The 21297-nt window shown below is 42.5% G+C and overlaps 2 protein-coding genes across 2 annotated transcripts; both read left to right on the plus strand.

The window, feature by feature from the left end:
- The first annotated feature begins 1334 nt into the window (after positions 1 to 1334).
- LOC125164436 (coagulation factor XI-like) lies at positions 1335 to 8209 on the plus strand. Its single transcript, XM_047857151.1, has 4 exons — positions 1335 to 2946; positions 4915 to 5077; positions 6593 to 6699; positions 7576 to 8209. The coding sequence occupies exons 1-4, from the start codon at positions 2892 to 2894 to the stop codon at positions 7737 to 7739; spliced, it is 489 nt and encodes a 162-aa protein (XP_047713107.1). The 5' UTR covers positions 1335 to 2891; the 3' UTR covers positions 7740 to 8209.
- Positions 7697 to 19738, plus strand: LOC125164435 (coagulation factor XI-like). Its single transcript, XM_047857150.1, has 11 exons — positions 7697 to 7735; positions 8918 to 9884; positions 11989 to 12098; positions 12199 to 12361; positions 12452 to 12558; positions 14411 to 14470; positions 16268 to 16436; positions 17564 to 17739; positions 18312 to 18407; positions 18932 to 19071; positions 19344 to 19738. Exons 2-11 carry the CDS (start codon positions 9784 to 9786, stop codon positions 19503 to 19505), a joined length of 1284 nt encoding a protein of 427 aa, XP_047713106.1. The 5' UTR covers positions 7697 to 7735; positions 8918 to 9783; the 3' UTR covers positions 19506 to 19738.
- The last annotated feature ends 1559 nt before the right edge of the window (positions 19739 to 21297 follow it).

Raw genomic sequence — 21297 nt, forward strand, 5'->3', positions numbered from 1 at the left:
AAATTGCCCTGCTGTGTTTGAGCTTCATAGAAAGCAGTGTGTCATAAATATGCACTTTTTGTGTAACTGGAATGTAATTCAGTTTAAGTGGGAAACTCAAGAAAGCAACTAAGGACTCTTTCTGCCAAGACAGGTCACCCAATCTTGGCAACAGATGGAATAAAAATGGCTGAAGAACCGCCTTCCTGATAGAATGCCACAGTAGTCCTTAGCACTCTGCGTGAACGCCTCTTCTGAGTCCAAATCCCCCTTAATTTTCTGCCCCATGGGACACAACGCTGTCTTCTCTCTTCTTTTCAAAAAGTGTCCAATTAGTTTATACGGAGCTAAACTTCAAAGCTACATTACTTCACTAATTATTCTCTCACTGTCTCCTTCAGTAAGTTCTCTTTTTCCATAGTTCCATTTCCATAAGAATTTGGAAAACGGTGTCCAGTGTTCCTAATCCTGGGTCACCTCTCCTCACAGGCACTTGGCCACTGGGGATTAGGTCTTCCACACTTTCAGAATCGGTTCAGATAATGGCAACCTACGTGTAACAGACATGGAATGAGAGGGTCTCTGTCTCCAAATATTAAAAAGCTCAAAGGAAGCTGGTGGCGTTTTCTAAGCTCCAAAGATCTCACTCCTATCACCGCATTGTCACTGAACGAAGTCTGGTATCCCCTCTGATACCAATAACTTCAGAAGGATCTCGAATGGAGGCAAACCTGTCTCCAGGTTTATTTCTCCTTTCATCTTCAGAATGTTCCTTTTTCATTTCTTGTTAATGTTTATTTATCTTTTGAAGGAGAAAGAGAGCGCGAGGGATGGAGAGGCAGAGAGAGGGAGACACAGAATCCAAAGCAGGCTCAGGCTCTGAGCTGTCAGCACAGAGACTGACGTGGGGCTTAAACTCACGGGCTGTGAAATCACGACCTGAGCCAAAGTTGGACGCCCAACCGACTGAGCCACCCAGGCACCCCAAGAATGTTTTTTTTTTAATTTATGACTGCATTTGTAAACCTAAAATCGTACTTTGCTTTCCTATGAAGAATTAGAAGTCTTCTCTGAACCATAAAATTATCTCTCAAAAATTGATGTACTTTTTTTGGTTTTAGTTTTGCAAGGGAACTAAAATTTATGTAAATTGGACTTTTAAAACAGATTTTTTGGGGGGAGGGGCCTGGGTGGCTCGGTAAGTTAAGCATCCCCCTTCGCCTCAGGTCATGAGCTCACGGATTGTGAGTTCGAGCCCCACATCAGGCTCTGGGCTGACAGCTCAGAGCCTGAAGCCTGCGTCAGATTCCGTGTCTCCCTCTCTCTCTGTTCCTCCCCTGCTCATGCTCTCTCTCTCTCTCTCTCTCTCTCAAAAATAAATAAAGATTAAAACATTAAAAAAAAAAAGGCAAAGAGAATTGACGGGTTTGGATTGCTTGCAAAAGCGAGACACGTGACTTCCTAGCTCCCCTTTTGTCTCCGATTGCGGACTCTAAAGAAAGACAGGAAAGCCCCATGTTTCTCCCTTTCTTTAAAAAAAATTAAGTCAGACTTTCAGTGTTTGCAAGATGAATAAAAAAGGGGTTGGCGTCTTGGAACTGACCATATCGACATAACCCCCGGAGGAGGCGACTTGATACAAAGGGAAACTGAGTCTAGGAGTGCTGGGCACCTGCAGTCCGCGCCTTCCTTTGTCCCCATCCCCAACAGGTGACGTTCCCCGGGGCCACACCGCGCATCAAGAAGCCACCAGACCTTCCCCGTTTTCTTTGTAGACTGTGAGCCTCGAGTTGGGCGAGAATTAATGATTAACAGCCGATGTTTGTCAGTGTGGTTAAGGGCAGCCGTGGTTACCAGGCATCCCAGTGTGAGGGGCCAGTTGCTAAGCCACACAAATTTAAGTTCTCAGTCTCTCTGGGGGGAAGTTTTGAAAAATACACGGTGAAATAAGACAAAAAGATGTATTGCCTTGAAAGAGCGAGCAACTGGACCGCTTTAGATACGCCGAGATTTTGAGAGCTCTCGCAGACACTGATGTACTAAAAGACACCGTTACACAACATCAGGAATCGGGAAAAGTAAATATTAAAGTTGAGTGAACGTGTCCTGCCCAAGCTCATTTAGAGGAGGATGAAGACCATTTTGGAAGAAGAGAAACCCTGTTGTTGAGAAGGTGGCAAACAGGCCAACAAAATATTTCCAGGTACGATTTCAAAAATTCTTTGATTTCTCTCCAGCAAATTTTCCTTGAAGTGCCTTTCCCTACCATGGGGGGTGGGGGGAGGTCTTACAAATCTTTTACAATAGAGAATTTTACAAATTAGAAAGATTTTCAAGATCGAGGTTAAAACAATAGCAAGTCTTGGTGCGTCTCACTGATAGTGAGTTTTTCACAGAGCAGTTAGTTCAATGCTTTGTGAGCATAAGTACGTTTATAGGTAATGAAGACGGTCTATGAATATACTTGCAGCAGACTTTTCTAAATGGTAACGTCGTAAGTAGAAAGTCATTTAGAGCTTCCAAGAGGTACAGAGAGAGACTTCAAAGATGGAAAGAAAGGAAACAAATTGGAAAAGAACACAAAAATGGAAAAACTGGAATTGGGGAGGGCTCGGATGACAGCAATGAAAAATATCTGGTTAACGGTGAGCTGGAGGCACTGGGGAAGCAGAGATGGGGGGACTCCCCCCGTCCGCTCTGGGTTCTTCAGAACTAGGAAAGTCTTGAACTCATCCTGGGGAGTGTCCTAGGATTTGGGGAAGGTAAAATTCAGCATTAACGTAACAACCTGCAAATACCGTAGAATTCACCACTCCTCTCCCTCCCTGTTTCTTGTGAGCCCTGATGTCAGTGAACTACTTATAAATTCACTTTGCATGCTCTAAATACATACACATTTTTCTTTTTGTAGGATGATTTTATTATATCGAGTGGTACATTTCATTTTATTTGCCTCAGTTTCCAGTGGTAAGTAGAGCCTAAGCTCAGATAAGAATTGGAAACAGCTTAATTTCCTGTTTTGAAGACTGGAAAACAGAAGGGCTGATCTACAGGCCCATACCATCTACTCCACGGAAGGACATTAAATCATTTTATTTTTCACTTAAGGGCTCCAGGGGTTTTCAAAACAGGGAGGGCAATTAAAGAACAGGAATTGGTCATAATAGTAGTAATCTGGGTCCATATGTAGAAGTCACATCCAAATCTGTACCTCTGTTTATATCCAAATCTGCATCAGTCATGACAAGTTTGGTGGTAATTATTACTTTCTTTGCATCGCATGGGGGGATTTCCGTGGACCATGAGAACACTTCTAGGTGCAAACAGACCCTTAACTAATGAGGGGCCGCCTTGCAACTCCAAGGGAGCTGCCCGGAGCTTGGGGAGAGGGGGCAGGTTTCTGCTCACCTCTGGGTCACTCTTGGGTAGCTGCTAATCTTGGAGAAAATTATCCTATATGCAGAGGTTATAGTTGGGTAAGTTAGAAGGCGTATGTGGTGGGTTTTGAGCACAGGCTGTGGCAGGGATCCTTGCCTCTTTTTCCCCAGAGATCTCTTTGGACTGCGTTCTCAGAGTCATGTTTTCGAAAGCGTAAAGTAAAAATACAAAGGATTGCCAAGAAAATCAATTGTATTGCAATATCGTTAGTGAAAATGTAAAAACGAAACGAAACAAAACCTGATACAAAAATAGATGTCCTTCTTATTGACACATGATGTAACAAGATTTAGTGGTGGGTCTAAAACTGCAAAGTAATAACCACCACCAAGCTGGTGATGTTATTTGAGGATATCGGCAGCTGTCATGTTTTCTTTTTAAATCTGTAATCTTAGTATGACAAAGCAGATACTATGAACATTGTGGTTTGTTACATTAATGATGGAAGGCTGTATCACGTTTTGGGTAGAGGTTAGTGAAAATAAAGTTGGAATTTTCCCCCTCCAAGACCCTGGCTAAATCTAGTGATAGTTTTAGTGATAGTTTTCACTGCTCTGTACCTACGTACTTTCCCACATACTCATTGGTATGTTTGTTACTACGATAAATATTTGAGTTATATTTTATCCTTCCCAAAGTATTTCATTTTTACTGTAAGTGTATGTATACATTTATATATATATATATATATATATATATATATAGCATGCATATGCTACGTATATGAAAGATATTAAGAAGTCTTCTTAATGGCAGTGTACTAAGATTAAAAACTACAACCTTTTATTCAGTGACTGAGTAATAATGACCCAAAGAGCCATAATCTGGAATATTAAACATCTCTTTCTAGAGACGGAAAAAAAAATCGCTTCTTGGCCTTTTAGCTAAGATCAAGTGTAGAAACAGAAAAAAAAAAATGGGTTTTATCCAACTTAGGTTTTAAAAAAATACCTGTGTGTGGTTTCAGCTGGAATGGGAATTCGGATATTTTTCTGAGAATCTACAGTTCCTATTCCTAAACGGGCCCATTTTAAATAGTGAGGTGATACAGTGTATCACAGCCAGGGCCATCAAACACTATTGAAAAACCATCACTCTGGATCCTCTGTTTCATATAAACAAGGAGTTTTGACAAACAAGCAACAGGGAAAGGGAAAAGCAGGCGGCCCGTTCCAGACTTGGATGTGACCCTGAGGAACATCTTTGGCCAGGAAAGCTCTGAGAAACTATTCATTTACCCGCAAAGCACCCTCATCTCCAAGATAATCCCTCAGAAGCACAGTTCCATCGAGGCAAATGTGCCATTTTGCGATTTCTTTTTCTGTCTGAGGCTGCTCATCCAATCAACCAACATCAAAGGGTCGATTGCTCTGATTTCCAAGTTCGGGCGCATTTCCTGGGAGGCAGACCTACTTGGCTTGCCTTTGTGAGATTGTTATCTAATTCGATACGTGCAACTAAAGCCCCCAATAATTCCTGCCACGTATTACATCACAGAATGTGTGACTAAGCTGTTCACAGATACCGGCTTTCAAGGCGGAGACGTGACTACCATTTTCACGCCAAGCGCCACGCACTGTCAGCTTATCTGCACCCACCATCCGAGATGTCTGCTTTTCACCTTCATGGCTGACTCGTCGTCGGAAGATCCTACCAGATGGTAAAATGTTCGCGTTTCTGCACAGAGGGAGTAGCTTTCCGGGATGATTACTTACCAATAAGTATTCATCTACCATTTTATAAAATGGAAGGTTAATGATGGGAAAACATGTGGTCCTTCAATTGAAATATTGAGTATTGCAGGAAAAAAAAAAATCGTGCCCAGGCAGATCAGGGAGGAGCAGACATGCCTCTCAGTGTGGACTTTCTAGCTCCTCTGTGGTCTGAATTTTAGCGGTATACTTATTTCTCTCCGCTGTTATTACGCCTCTTAATCATTTTGTTCCTTGCTTTTTGATTCATTATTGATATTTGATGTTATTCCAACCGGTGCTTTTCCTTCAATTAGTTTATTAGGAAATAAATATTTATAAATGTAGTTTGAAAGAACAGCACAGTGATCCCCTGTCACCGCCAAGTTTTTTGTTCGCCATTTGTGCCTTATCTATGTCTATCTATCATCTGTCTGTCCGTCTATCTATCTTTCTATCTTTCTATTTAACCATTTGAAATAATTTGAAAACATTATAACATTTTACTCCTAAATCTTTCAACATACCTTTTCCTACATAAAGGAAACGATTGTAACAAGAACCCCTTTATAACATCTCAGGTGTCCCCCAAATATAATTTATAGCTATTAACCCGTGTCTGCTCCGGATTCACAACTGCATTTAGTGGTTTTGTGTCTATAGTCATATTTTTAAAAATTTTAGGACACTTGGGGACACCTGGCTGGCTCGGTCGGTTAAGTGTCCGACTCTTGATTTTGACTCACGTCATGATCTCATGCTTTCATGAGACTGAGCCCCACATTGGGCTGTATGCTGACAGTATGGAGCCTGCTTGGGTTTCTCTCCCTCTCTCTCTCTCTCTCTCTCTGTCCCTCCTCTGCTTCTGCTTTCTCTCTCTCTCTCTCTCAAAACAAATAGATAAAAACATTAAAAAAACTTTTAGGACATTCCATCCACCACTTTTGTTTCCATGTTGAACTTGAACATTCAATGATGAAGCTTTACTACAGAGGTAAGTAATCAACATGTTTGTGTATTATTGCTGCATTCATAGATATTTACATAGTATCCTGAACTTAAAAAATTACTACTCTAGAGTCTACAACAAGGGTTGGCAAACTTTTTCGTGACAAAGCCAGGGTTGAATATTTTAGCAATGATGGATCCAGAAGCAAAGTCAAAGATATTATAGAAGTACTTCTATAACTATTTAAAATGTAACCATTTAGCAATAAGACGCCATTCTCAGCTGATGGGCTGCAAAAAACAGGCAGAGGGCTGCTTGACCAACGGGCCATAGTTCACTCCTGTTTCCAGTTAGTAGGGAAAACTGTACGTGAGCTCTTAAGTGAAGGGATGTTAGAATGGAAAAAAACAAACAAACAGCTTTGCTAAGAAAATATTTGTTTTGGCATCAGATAGAGCAGTTTGTTTCTTTCTCTCTGATTTTCTGTGTGCTGACTTTTAAGATCCATTATTTTAAAACGTAAGTTCTCACGCAGGTTTACTTGTATCCTGAAAGACAGTGTAACAGAAACACTGCCAAGGGTGAATATGACAGGAGCAATTTCTGGATATTCTTTCAAGCAATGCCCACATCAAATAAGTGGTAAGATGTCCTATTAGAATTCGTAAACACTTAGTTACTATGATATATATATATAGTTATATCACATATGCTTTTATGGCTATGAAACAAAACCCTGCGGTGTGGACTTAGAGTGTCCTAATGAAGTTCTTTCAGGGAAGAGTCAAAACTAGCACGCACACTCTGTCCCCCCTTCATTAAAATGTACCCAACTAGAAGGACACGCCTTACTGTATCAGTTCTCATCATTCATCTTCCTCTTCCCAGCTTAAAGTTTTACATAGAAGTCCATATTTTTGTAATGTTTATTTATTTGTGAGACAGAGAGAGAGACAGAGCCTGGAGCCTGAGCAGGGGAAGGGCAGGGAGAGAGGGAGACACAGACTCCGAAGCGGGCTCCAGGCTCTGAGCCGTCAGCACAGAGCCCGACGCGGGGCTCGAACTCACGTGCCGTGAGATCACGACCTGAGCCAAAGTCAGACGCTTAACCAGCTGAGCCACCCAGGCGCCCCTGGGAGTCCATACTAGACATATTACTTCGAATCAAAGGAGCAACTAGGAAGGTTGAGACGACACCTAACCGTCAAAAGATCCTCCAATAGGTTAGTGGGTCAATCAGTCAGTGGAGTTAAGGAGACAAGGGAGGCCAGGGCAGAAAGTTAACACAGCAATTTACAAGTCTAATATTATTGCGCCGTAAGAAGGGCATTTTCATTCTTTTTCTGCTTCCATGTGAGCGTAGAAGTTAAGCAGATGAAGATGAAAACAAAGGACTTCTGAGAAAAAGTGACTGGAAGAGTTGAAAGAGTAAGTCAGGAAGGGCAGTTGCTAACGTAGCACCGTTCAGGTTGGCTCTGGAGTCTGGAAGACCGCCACGTTGTCTGCTTTTGTCTCCAGCTTGCCACAGGAATTTGTACGTGGACCTGGACATGAAGGGCATGAACTATAATAGCTTGATGACCAGGGATGCCCAGGAATGCCAAGAGAGATGCACAAATGATGTGCACTGTCACTTTTTCACATATGCAACGAAGCAGTTTCCAAGCACGGAGCATCGGTGAGTGACCCGGAGGCTGAGCCCGCGGACAGTGAGTAGATCGTCGCCTTGTCTGATGGAAAACAAAATTTCTCCTCGACTTGATGCCAGAATTTTTGTTTTCAGCCCCCAAACGACATTTCTAGAATAAGTACAGTGCTAATAGTTTTCTTCACAGAAAGTAGCAGAAATGCATTCCCTTTATGTTAAGGACTCTGTCTTTTTACTGACATTGTTGTATCTGCTTCACCCATCGCCTGGCTAATTTAAAAAGTGATACGTTTCTTAACTGGAAGTTTTGAGACAGTTACAGTTGATCTGACTGCGTCATTCCCAGCCTAAGGATTATAGGACCGAGGGGAAAACCTACTCAGACCTCTCTAAGTAAGAGTTCCTTATCTAAGACAGAATAACTGAAGCCCATGTGAAGTGTTTTAAAATCCACCCCAAACTGGATTTTGAAATATTCTGGAGATAAATGTGTGAGAATGTAGAAATGGCTTGATCTCTAATGATGAATCGGTGTTCTCGTTAAAAAAAAAAAATTTTTAGGGAAAAAAATATCACTAACTTTTATATTTAGAAATTTCTGAGATGTTCTAGGGTTGTATAGGAAACCACACTGATCTAGAACCCAACAAAAAAAGGAGAACGAAGTTTAAATGACCATTATTTGGATTCCCCTTTGGGTTTTTCCATTCCCCTCTCCACATTCACAAGGAGGTGAATAATATAAATAATAATAAAGCATCTGTCACTCCTTTCAAAAACGACGACGATAAAACCGAATGCTCAGATTTAGAAGTAAGTTTTCACGTTTTGTGTTTGGCTCAGCGCAAGCTACATCTTCTTAACATATTTCATGTCTGAGACTTAACACGACAGGGACAGCAAGCCAGGAAATGGGGAGTAGAGAAGGGCTTGAGAATTCATTACTTCCTACCTCCGATTCTTCAGGCCGTCATCTCTCCAAAGCTGTCATTTAAGTGATGAAAACTAGAATTGACAAAATTCAGGGGCCCTCCGGGTCCTGGCAGAGGAAGGACTCAAGTCCTGCTGTCCAGCATCAGCTTGATGCTTTTCAGAGCAGATCCTCAGCTGTCAGCCCAGGAAGTCTCTAGACTGGAAATTCGTATCGTCTCATGTTGTTTCCTACATGTATTTAGATGAGTAAAACATTTTCCCATTTTTGTTTTCATTCAGAAACATTTGTCTGCTGAAGTACACCCACATGGGGACACCAACCAGAATAATGAAGCTCACTAAAGTGGTGTCTGGATTTTCACTAAAATCCTGTGCGCTTTCTAAGCTGGGTAACCGTTACTTTCTCGGCGAGGTGGTTTAACCATTAAATAGTAGGTGCGGTTGGTATGAATGAGGGGCCTGACTTAGGACACCCATGTGCGCTCCCTGGTGAAATGGACCAAATGATCTTTTACCTTCTTCGTGTGAAAAAATGTCGTTATGCCCCATGTAATTAGAGCTCTATTTGAATTTAAAGTTTAAAATAATCACTCCAGTTTTCCGAATGAAAAAAATTTAAAGAGCTTGGGATAAACAAACTGTAAAAAGAATTGTTATTAAGATTTTAGGTTCACTGCAAAATGGAGGGGAAAGTATGGGTGTCCCATAGACCCCTGCCCCGGGGCACATGCACAGGTTCCCTTATTATCAACACCCCCCGCCCCCACCAGAGTGGTACATTTGTTACAATCGATTGACATCCATTGACTCATCATAATCACCCCAAAGCCTGCAGCTTACGTTCCAGTTCACTCTTGGTGTTGTGTATTCCATGGGTTGGGATAAGTGTATAATGATATCTATCTATCTTCCCGGTATCGTGCAGAGAATTTCTACTGCCCTAAAAACCTCCTCCGTGCTGGGCCTACTCATCCCTCTTCACCCCGCAACAAACTTTTTATATGGAATCTACAAATACTCTAGCTGGGATTTTGCTGATTATATTGGGGAGTTGATTTCTTAAACATGGTTTCTTCTGTTGTACAGCTTGTATCAGGGACATTTTCCCTAGTACGGCATTTGCGGACAGTAACATCGACAGTGTCATGGCTCCGGATGTCTTTGTCTGTCGCCGCATTTGTACTCACCACCCCAGTTGTTTGTTTTTTACCTTCCTTTCCCAAGAATGGCCAAAAGAATCTGAAAGGTAAGGAATTAAGATGAAGATTCATGCCTTAAGACGGCCGATCAAGGTCCATCCTTTAAAAAATTCTGAGCAGCTACACATTTAATCGAAATGTCTGCAGAGGACAGGCCAAAGTTGCCGGGAAGAATGCCTAGCCCCTCTCTCTTTGCATTCGCCACCTGATGACCGCAAATCTGAGGTTACCGAGGACTCTTGTTTTCTTGAGCTGAGGGAGGTCTCTGCCTGCAGCAAAGGGAGGGTTGCCTCGTTCTGAACGGAGTAAAGAACATAAGGATGACCCTCAAGGGGCAACTTAGTCCAGTGCCCAGTTGGAGATCAGTGAACCTAGAGTAGAAAGGGCTGGGAGTATCACGGCAATGTCAAATCCGAAGTGAAGAGAGGTGGAAAGGAAGGCCTATATGAATGGAATTGGGGATAATTGTGGAGGGGTGTTGAGAATTGAGATGCTGTTTTCCTACCGATGGGTACCAATACAGGAAACCATGCTGAAACGTGGGAAAGGTCTTTGATCATTACAGGGATGTCTGCTGGGGTTGTCGTTACTCATTAATAAGATTCACCAAAACAAACAAACAAACAAAAACAAGAAACCAAAAACCCCACTTAAGAGTGCTTCAGAATCTCGATACTCTATATTATCTGAATGGGAATTCTCAGAGCCCCCCCGGTATTTGCCTGACTTGGCTGTTTGCGTGAGGAATGGGTCCCCCAGAATCCAGCTGGGTTAGGCCCTTGAGGTCCTTGTCCATCAAGCAAGCCTGGTTTTCCATTGAGTGACTTTTGGAAGTACTAGTTTGGTCCCATGAAAATATATCTGTTACTTTCATTTACTCAATGATATACTTTATTTGGTGCCTACTGCATACGAGGCACTGTTCTAAACACCAGGGATACCACTAGTGAACGAAAGAGATGAAAACCCTGCCTTACCTGGACAAGAGTGGAAGTGATAGAGAAGTCATCAGGTTGGGATATATTGTCCAATGGGGAGGCAATAAAATCTGTTGACTGGTTGTCTGCTCTGAAGGAAAGAGTCAGTGAGAGCTCTAAGACTTTTGGCCCAAGGAATCAAAAGGATAAAACTACCCATGACTGGGATGCAGATTTCATGAGGCGCAGATTTCAAGAGGGAAGAGATGCCCAGTGGACATCCAGAGAGAAATGTTGATCTGGAAGTTGGAAAGGGAAATCTTGAACTAAGAGGAGAGGTTTGTGTTCTGGATCTGTGTCTGGGTATCACTAGCATACCGCTGGTAATTGAAGGGACTGAATGCAGTCAGAGAAGAAAGGGGGTTCAAAGACCGCATTACAAATGGCACAAATTAGAAAGATGCCTAATCACTGCTCATTTTCTTTTTTTACTCCTTTTATAACATTCCCGGTCAATACCTATAAGAGGGGTAAAACACTGGATCCTCAATACAGGGTGAGAGAGGAACAGGAGTGCTAGAAGCCAAGACTTGGCTTTTTAAATTGAAATTAATTAAAATTAAATAGAACTAAATATTCATCTCCTCAGCTGTATCAGCCACATTTCAAGTGCTCAGTAGCCCCATGTGATTAGGGGCTATTGAACTGGGTGGCACGGGCATGGACCGTGTCCATCATTGCAGAAAACTCTATTGGACAGCACTGCTCTAGACTGTGATTTGGGGCTAATCAGGAAAAGTTGTTTTGTTCCAAGAAGAGTCTGCTTGTATGGAGCCTGTGATGAATGCCATTTATCCGTGTCTGAGCCCGAAGCAACTCTGGATAGCAGATTTCTCCAGAGCATGAAAGTTATGGAATCTTTGAAATGGGCGAGGAGTGTTGAAAGAAAGGAGAGAAAGAAGGAAGACGGTAGGAACACTGGCGATAGAAACAGCTCCGAAAACTTTTATGGAGGCAAGTGGTATCCTGTTGAAGACCTGTCTACAACCTATGGATCATGGGGTCTGACCCAGTGATGTATGAAGAGCACTTACAAAATGAGAAATTGTTCACTCTTAAACACACCAACATGAATTGACTCTGTACGTGTTATAAAAATGGTTCTTTTCTTTGATATGTGTTACGTGATCCATTTATATTCCCTCCTCCCCCCCCCCCTTTTTTTTTCTGTTAGAAATCTTTGTCTCCTGAAAACATCTGAAAGTGGATTACCAAGTACACGCATTAAGAAGGACAGAGCTCTGTCCGGTTTCAGTCTGCAAACCTGCAGGCACAGTGTCCCAGGTAAACAATGGAGCCACTGTCTCCTGATCAAGGTCAACAAACCTAGGTCGACTAGTGGTGAGTTTGGTGTCTCGTACCTGATGTGTGCTTTCCTGCCTAGTGTTCTGTCATTCCTCATTTTACCACGACACTGATTTCTTGGGAGAAGAACTGGACATTGTTGACGTGAAAGGGCACGAAGCCTGCCAGAAAATGTGTACCGACTCCATCCGCTGCCAGTTTTTTACCTATTCGCCCTCTCCAGAGTCTTGCGACGGAGGGAAGTAAGACGTACAAAGAGTTACACGGATACTCCCGTCCCGTCTCCTTGAGGGGGGGTGTTATGTTTATACTCTTCTGTTTCCCACCTGCAGGGGTAAATGTTACTTAAAACTCTCTTCAAATGGATCCCCAACGAAAATACTTCATGGGAGAGGAGGCGTCTCTGGATATACATTAAGGTTATGTAAAATGGATAATGGTGAGTTTAACGGCACGCGAGAAAATACATCTGAAGAAGTTATTTTTATACCAAATATATCATGACTGTCAGTGTCAATAGTAGCCGCAAAGGGGAGAAAATTAGTACAATAACCAACTTAGATACAATTTTCTGTTAGTTTTACTCCTGTCATCCAGGCTGACCATGTTTTAGTGGTAAATATTGGGCCTCAACTAAACTCTGCATTACCTAATATTGAGTATGGGTTTTAACTGGACACATGTATACAGTTTATGATGAGACTCAGGCTCAGTCAACACTTTTATGTTTAATTCCTACTACAAAGGCTAACTATCTTTCTTATAATCCTTGACGATTGAATATCGGTCAGGAATTTGGTTAATCAGATTATTTGTTTTCTGTCCATTGGCCATTACTTGGTATTTAGTTGAAACATAAACAACTACCATATGTTTGAAAAAATGTGTATGTATTCAAGAAATAAAGTAGCTCCCCTTCAGGGGTCTTCATTCTTTCAGATCCCCTGCAAGTATTCTACATACTTATGAATATTGGCAAAAATTTACAGTAAAACTCTATTTATTTAGAACAATGAGTATGACAGGGTGGAAAGAAAATAAAAAGATTCTCTAGATTAAACAAGACCTACAATATGTGTAAAATGTGATACAAATTACCCTGAAAATAAGATCAGCAGTGGCCAATTCTAGGGGCTAATTTCTGAGCCTAGTACTGAGGGATGGTTTGTAGGCAAATAGAACGATCTCCAGACAGAATCTCCAACAGGAAAGAACATTATCGCACTTTTCCCTAAATTACCATAATAACCTATGATGACTTTAGTGCTTACTAATTCACATAAAACTACATGTTTTAGACTTTTTGCTTGCTTAATGTCCGATATTACAATGGATTATGAATTTAAGATTCAACTGAGATTTAATGAGTAATATAGAAGTGATGATTATAATTTATAACAGTTTTCAGAGTATAAAAATCTTCTGTGTCAGAATTAGTTCTCTACTGAGAGGAGAGTAAATCCTTAACTTCTGAGAACTTGTTTTGTAGCATGTACGATATTGTGTCCGATCTAACATCCTAACGAGGAAACCATGCCTTCCTGGAGTACAGAGGGATCTGATGGCCCAAACTCCTTTAAAAAGCCAGCCAATTAAGTTGTATCTCCTATATTCTGTTTTCCTTACAATATATTTATCTAAGAAGGAGCATTTATGATAATTCTGTTGCCTTCGTTCTGCGAAGCACAAGAAGGGACGCTTGGCAGATGTTGTTGTCAGTGATGTTGATGTAGTTTCTAAAATGGGAACCAGCACTCAACACTTGAACCCATTCCCCATTTTCCTTTCACTACGTTCTTCTCTGATGAATGTATGGATTCTGGTGTATGAAGGCTACAGAATGTATCAGGTGGAGATTGATAGCTGAGGCAGAGAATACAAGATAAAGGAAAATAAAATCTTAAGACATTTTGGTGCACCTTCTGAAACTAGATAATTAGGTTTTCCTGCACGACGTCTGATGAAATAATACCCTAATGGGAGGGGATATATAACTGAGGTGACTCTCATATCTTACACCATCATTGGTCTTCAACATAACTTTCTGAAGATACAGAGGAATTGCTATCAAAAGAGATGTTTCCTAACACAAAATCTAATGTTAAACACAGATATTTGCAGCATTTTGTTTGAACCGAGAGACAAAATAGAATGAACATCAAGACCTATCATTTGTCCCTAAGAAAGGCACTATTGAATTGTTTATAACATATTTTAGTTACTGTATACCCATTCATTTTCCTAAACTTTGCCTTTCCTCGTAAATCACAAGGGCTTCCCTGTAATTCCAGAATCTAGTCAAAATCTTCAAAACGTTGCTCTGAAACGAATCTCACCCCATCCACCCTCAGGTGAGAACGCTTTTCTCAATGTGCCAGCCTGTTTAAGCTTTCACAAACACACCCAGCTTGTTCCTGCCTCTGCTTGCTACCAACTAGAGTTTTCTTCAAGACTCCTCTCTTCCTATTTGACGTTTGCCCCAGGATTATACGTCTATTTTCCTGTTCAGAAAAGAAAGTCCTAGAGAGATTGTTCTACACCCGCACAAAACCAGGGAACAAACCATCAAAGACTTGGCTTTTTAAACAAAATTTTTTTAATGTTTATTTTTGAGACAGAGAGAGACAGAGCATGGGCAGGGGAGGGGCAGAGAGAGAGGGAGGCACAGAAGCTGAAGCAGGCTCCAGGCTCTGAGCTGTCAGCACAGAGCCCGACGCAGGGCTCGCACTCACGAACTGTGAGCTCATGACCTGAGCCGAAGTCGGACGCTTAACCGACTGAGCCACCCAGGCGCCCCAAGGACTTGGCTTTTGACTGCTGACCCTTTTGCTAACTTCACACTCCTCCTCCTCTAGCTAAGGACATGAAGCCTCCCTGGTCCTCTGAGCCATGCTAGTCTAAGTGTGGTCTGGGTGTAGCATGTTGAAATCAGCAGTGAGCCTGCTAGAAAGAATTTCAGCAACCTCCTGCCCCCAAACTGGATCAGAATCAGCATTTTAAAAGATAACCAGGTGATCCATATGCACATTAAAGTAGGAGAAGCATTGCTCTAGAATACTGTTGTCCCGGAACACCTCATTCCAATTCCACCTAGGTTACTGGAGCAGATCTGGCCAGGGCTCCCATTGGGAGGGTGGGTTCTCATTTGGCGTGCCAGGAAGTAGGAGCAAAAACGACCATCCTGCCCAGGGCAGCTAAGACAGGAGGAAACAGAGGGGGTAAATGTGAATCAAAGTGCTTGGAAAGTATCAAGGGTTGGACCGGGAGAACCCCAAACTGTCAACAAAGCCAAAAGGAGAAGCAGTTCACAGACAGAAGAGCAGCCCATGCTTGGACGGTGCCCAGCTGGAGCAGGAGACTCTGGGACCAAAGGTCAGCCTGAGCGGAAGAAGATAGGAATTGGACGAAAGCTGTAAACTGAGAGGAGGGTGCTCACTTTTCTTTATGACAGTATTTCTCCAACTTCAGCAGGGCGGGTTGACATTCAGATTACTAGGCTCCATTGTCCAAGTTTCTGATCTACTGGGTCTGAGGGGAGCTCAAGAAGTTGCATTTCTAAGAAATTCCCGAGTGGCGTGATGGGTCCAAGGGCCACACTTGACAACTGCTTTAAGAGAACCATCAGGGTTAGCAGATGAGGGAGGAGAAGACTGCCACGCAGGACCGGATGAGACATTCTTTGGGAGCATGTCATTAGAAGGTGACTTAGTCATGCAATTTTCCTGTGCAAGCTCTGCTTGCTGAGTTGATTATAAAATTTCTTCAAGTCAAGGTCGTGATAAGATACTGAATCGAGGGCAGGTTTGCTTCTCTTTCTGCCTGAAGGGACGTAACTGCTGATGGAAAAGGAAGACTTATGGGCGCCTGGGTGGCGCAGTTGGTTAAGCGTCCGACTTCAGCCAGGTCACGATCTCGCGGTCCGGGAGTTCGAGCCCCGCGTCGGGCTCTGGGCTGATGGCTCGGAGCCTGGAGCCTGTTTCCGATTCTGTGTCTCCTTCTCTCTCTGCCCCTCCCCCGTTCATGCTCTGTCTCTCTCTGTCCCCCAAAAATAAATAAACGTTGAAAAAACAAATTAAAAAAAAATTAATTAATTAAAAAAAAGAAAAGGAAGACTTAGGAAGCCACTCATTACAACCCTTCTGTTGTAGTGTGTACGACCAAAATCAAGCCCAGAATTGTTGGAGGAGAGGCATCTGTTCATGGTGAGTGGCCATGGCAGATAACTCTGCACATCACATCACCTGCCCAGAGACACCTGTGTGGAGGCTCCATCATTGGAAACCAGTGGATACTAACAGCTGCTCACTGTTTGATTGGGTCAGTACCATTACTGATTGTATTAGTTCCCCGGGGGTCACCCCTATACCGAATCTGTCATTAGCATTTTAGTAAATATTTTAAAAATGTAAATTACCCCATTTGCTACATTAAATCTCTGTAGTTAAAAAAAAAAGGCAAAAAGAAAGAACAGTTACGGTCTACCAGCATCAGATTAGGTGTAGGAATATGATGGCATACTATTCTGCTTTCCCATTTAAATGCATCCACATGCCCAGGGGTGTTCTTGTTGTTTCCCATCAGAACATATCATCTGTGCTTGTCTTGGCATCAGGTCCAGAGCCAAACACAAAGAAAATTTCCCCTTCTCTAAATTCGTCGTTCTCTCTCTCCTTCATCTTTCCACTCTCTCCTCTCCTCTCCCCTCTCCCTCTGCTCCCTTCCCCTCCCCTCCTTCTCCTTCTTGCCCTCCTCCTCTCCTCTCTCCTCTCTCCTGTCTCCTCTCTCTCTCTCCACCCCCCAACCCCACTGCCATGTTTCCAAATACAGAAGGAAGAGTTCATTACGTATCCTCAGATTGGATTCCCTACTTAGGTCAACTTTAATATTGGTCAAACCTAAAAGCTCCATCAGGAGAGCTTCCGGACATGGTTTTGTGTGTTTGTTTTTGTTGATACATACGTTATAACTCAAAGATATGTTTGAAGTCAATAGCCTCCTTTACCTTTTCCTTTTTCCATATGGGAAAATGGAGTACAAGAAAATCCAAGTGAATTTCTCAGGTTGATAGGTAATCAATGGTAGGGTTGAAACTGACACCCGGAACTCTTCATGGGGCGGGGGGGGGGGAGTCAGGGGGAGGAAGGGAGGAGGAGAGAGAGAGAGCGCGAGTGTGTGTGTGTGTGTGTGTGTGTGTGTGTGTGTGTTGGAGGGTGAAAAGAGCATTCATTCATTTTTATGTGTTTAATATAGTAAATGCTCACCCAGGACCTTCTACAGGAGGAATATGTGAGTGAAAAATTTTAGCATGAAATCACTTCTTTCCGACAAAAAGCCTGCCGCCGGCAGAAAATATTAGTAATAGCTAGGTAAATAACAGTATAGCTCAAATGTTTGGGAATCATTTGGTAATGAAAATTTCTTTTCCTCTATTGTTTATTCCTTAGGTTAGAGTCACCTAAAATCTTGCGTGTCTATAGTGGCATTTTAAATCAATCAGAAGTTAAAAAGGACACGGCTTTCTTTGGGGTTCAAGAAATAATAATTCATGATCAATATGAAATGGCAGAAAGTGGGTATGATATTGCCTTGTTGAAACTGGAAACGGCAATGAATTACACAGGTGTGTCGAATTTTAAATGGAATGTTCTCTACAATGATGGCCTAGATGTATTGTTTAACACTGCCAGGTTCATGGCCTGAGCCCCACAATCTCCAGGTGGTATGATCATGAGAGAGGGGCTACTAAGCTACTCTTTTAGTCTGCTGAGACCGGCGCTGTTCCCTGATCGTTAAATCTTACTATGGGGTGTGGGTGAAGCGCTAAGTTTTCTCCAGGTTTCTTCAGGTTCACAGAATGACCCAACTCTATAATATATTGGAATATTAAAGATGACCTATATCTCCCTTTTAGGGGCAAGGGTCAGAATGAGTAGGCAATTTCTACAGGGTCAACAGACCTGGTTAAAGAGATGAAGTTAGGAGGGAGGGCTGTGCCTTTTCTCTTCCTTGTTCCCTCCTCCCAGGATACGTGATAGAATGCTGAACACAAGGAGTGAAAGTGAATGACGATGAGGCACAGCCCGAATATAATAGAGAACACACTGCATAATAGAAAGTGAAAGAAGAGAGTCTCTCCTGGGAGAGAAGATGTATTTTGTTTCTGATGACTAAACTATGACTTTTAAAATTTAGATGCTCAGAGACCCATATGTCTACCTTCCAAAGGAGATCGAAGCATAATATATGCTGAGTGCTGGGTGACTGGATGGGGGTACAGAAAATTAGGAGGTAAGAAACCATGTTTCTGTGTGTGCTCCACCCTAAAGATAAAGAACGTGGTTTCGTCTTAACCTTTTCTGCTCTATCAAGTCCCACAGCTAAAATGTGAGTAAAATAATCACATTCTTCAGCTACAGAAAGCATGCTGATGAAGAATGAAGAGACAAAATGACCCAAGTGAGGAGGATCCCATGTCTGTTTGATTGGAAATTTTAAATATGACAATCTCTTTAATGACTCATTTCCTGTAATGAAAGTTTAGTGTGAAACCTAGGACTTTTTATTAAATGTCATAGCCTGTTATCGAATTATTTTCTCTGGGAGGTAATTCCAGTCAGAGCCAGGCTTCGTTTTAAACGGAATGTTAATAAACAATATATTCTCTATAACTCTAGTTATAAAAGGTCAAGGAGGTAAACCTAGTATTTTTTTTTTCTTTCTAGATTTTTGTATCGGTACGCTTTTGATTTTAAACATACGTGTTTGTACTATATATATGATTATTCCAGTCACAAACCGAAAATTTTTTTCAGACAAAATACAAAATACTCTCCAGAAAGCTAACGTGCCCTTGGTGACAACCGAAGAGTGCCAGACAAGATACAGAGGGCACAAAATAACCAATAAGATGCTCTGTGCAGGCTACCGAGAAGGAGGGAAGGATGCTTGTAAGGTAAGAGTGTTTTCGGCCATTGAATATAGTCACATGAGAATGTTTAATGCATTTAAGAAGGAGTCTTCTGCCCCGGAGCAGGGAACCACGGGGCAATTTGTTTTGCTTTTGTAAATTTGTAAGCAATTTGTTTTGCTTACACTGAAGTTTATCAAAGAGCCAAGAACAGAATTTTAAATGAAATCACTCTGAGACCCATGCATTGAAGACGAGAAGCATCTGAACCGATCCGTGCACCTTTTTTTTTTTCTGCCCCCTCCCCCCCATCACAGGGAGACTCGGGGGGCCCCCTGTCCTGTAAACACAACGACGTCTGGCACTTGGTGGGCATCACCAGCTGGGGAGAAGGCTGCGGTCAGAGGGAACGGCCCGGGGTTTACACCAATGTGGTTGAGTACGTGGACTGGATTTTGGAGAAAACTCAAGCGGTGTGAAAGAGTCCCCAGATGTCATGTGACCCCTGAAAGGGAAACCAGAGGCTTCCCGGGAGCAGGGTTTTGATTTGACTGAAGGAGACAGACACCGAGCCGCCATGTTCCTCCGCGGGATCCAGGGTCAAGACAGTAAGGCGTTGAGGGGCCTCGGTATTTGTGAGCCACACGTCAAAAGACACAAGCTGTCATTTCCGCAATTCCCCTTGTATGATAATCATAGTCTGTTTTCAGCATCCAGTCTCTTGCCTTTTGATCACACCTTACTGAGCCAAAGAAATCCGAGACGGTGGTATTTTTTTAAGATTAAGGGATTGCCAGATATACCAGGAAAGAAGCGAGTTGTGTCACCGGAGGCTCGGGTAGAATGGCCAAAGCAACCACCATAAAGAGGTTTGTTAGGTGAGAAATGGGGGCTGGAGAAAATGGGGACAAGGACCGTCACCGTCAACTTCCAAGAATCCGTACTCTGCCTACGTGAGTATCCTCCTTCTGTAAAGGAGGAACTTGATGAGAGATTCAATGGCATGTTTTCAGAATGATCAGGAATCTGTGCCATTTCACCTTTTAGTATGTTTCTGAATTAGTTTTGGGTAGACATAAGCCATCAGCGAGCATGAATGTGGACTCCAGAATTTCCGTATGGGAAAGGATTAAAGGTAGTAGTTTACCTGGAAGTGGTAGCTTAGGGGAAGGATCTTTTTTTTTTTTAATTTTTTTAAACATTTATTCGTTTTCGAGAGACAGAGCATGAGTGGGGGAGGGGCAGAGAGAGAGGGAGACACAGAATCCGAAGCAGGCTCCAGGGTCTAAGCTGTCAGCACAGAGCCCGACGAGGGGCTCAAACTCACAAACCGTGAGGTCATGACCTGAGCCGAAGTTGGTCATTCAACCGAGTAACCCAGCCACCCCGTCTTAGGGGACGGATCTTAAAAGTTGTACTTGCCTAGAAAATTATAGGTGTGTGGATTGTATACTTAGTCGGTATGATTCTGGGTCAGGGAGGCTGATAGAGATGAAGGGAGCAAGCTAGAACCTTCCTAAGAGAAGCTGCCACTGTGGGTGTAAGTTTACAAATTGACCTTTACAGATAACAAAGGGATTGGACAGAATTCAATACAAAATACATCCATACTACAGGGAAAAACCACTTTGGGAACAAGTGGATGGTTATCACAGAGCCCTCGTTACCTTCAAAACAGCTCCCTGTATACTACGTACTGGGGTTTTCCCTTTAGTGTGAGTATTTGCCCGGTGATGGTTTCTGATGAGGTGCAAGGACCAGAATCTGCACTGTCTCCACTGCAATTTTCACCCTGTGTCAACAACGATACGTCTCGTCCAAGATGAAAAATATCTATTGAGCACACTGAACCATGAGGACACCGTGGTTAGCATATGTAACTATGTCCCTCCTTTCACGGAGCCCCCGTCTAGTTAGCATGAACAGTGAAAATAAGCCAATTACACAAGTATAAAATGATTTTACACTGGCCCGAGAGGGATGCACAGGGCTCTATGACGAGAGAGAAAGAGCATTTGGGGGCGGGCTCAAAGATTGGGGCAAGAAGGAGTTTGTGCTGAGGAAGACAAAACACAACCAAGGACAAACAAAACCCCACATCAAAAAGGCCAGGGTGGTATAAGGGGGCCAGATCTGAAACACTTGCAGATTCAAACAGGACTGGAACGGAAGCTTGAATGCCATTGAGATTACCAAACAGCACTAATAATCGTCTCATTATCTGTTTATTTACCTTAGTAGTCTTGATCTAACACTTCACAGTAAAGAAAA

Source organism: Prionailurus viverrinus, chromosome B1 (genome assembly GCF_022837055.1).
Source record: "Prionailurus viverrinus isolate Anna chromosome B1, UM_Priviv_1.0, whole genome shotgun sequence".
Taxonomy (NCBI): domain Eukaryota; kingdom Metazoa; phylum Chordata; class Mammalia; order Carnivora; family Felidae; genus Prionailurus; species Prionailurus viverrinus.

Bases quoted from the DNA above. Each gene is read 5' to 3' on its own strand.
- LOC125164436 (XM_047857151.1), top strand. From the start codon at position 2,892: ATGATTTTATTATATCGAGTGGTACATTTCATTTTATTTGCCTCAGTT. The intron at 5,078-6,592 runs GTAAAATGTTCG...GTTCTCACGCAG, and splicing joins TCGGAAGATCCTACCAGATG to GTTTACTTGTATCCTGAAAG. The intron at 6,700-7,575 runs GTAAGATGTCCT...TTTTGTCTCCAG, and splicing joins ATGCCCACATCAAATAAGTG to CTTGCCACAGGAATTTGTAC.
- LOC125164435 (XM_047857150.1), top strand. From the start codon at position 9,784: ATGGCTCCGGATGTCTTTGTCTGTCGCCGCATTTGTACTCACCACCCC. The intron at 12,362-12,451 runs GTAAGACGTACA...TCCCACCTGCAG, and splicing joins GAGTCTTGCGACGGAGGGAA to GGGTAAATGTTACTTAAAAC. The intron at 19,072-19,343 runs GTAAGAGTGTTT...CCCCCATCACAG, and splicing joins GAGGGAAGGATGCTTGTAAG to GGAGACTCGGGGGGCCCCCT.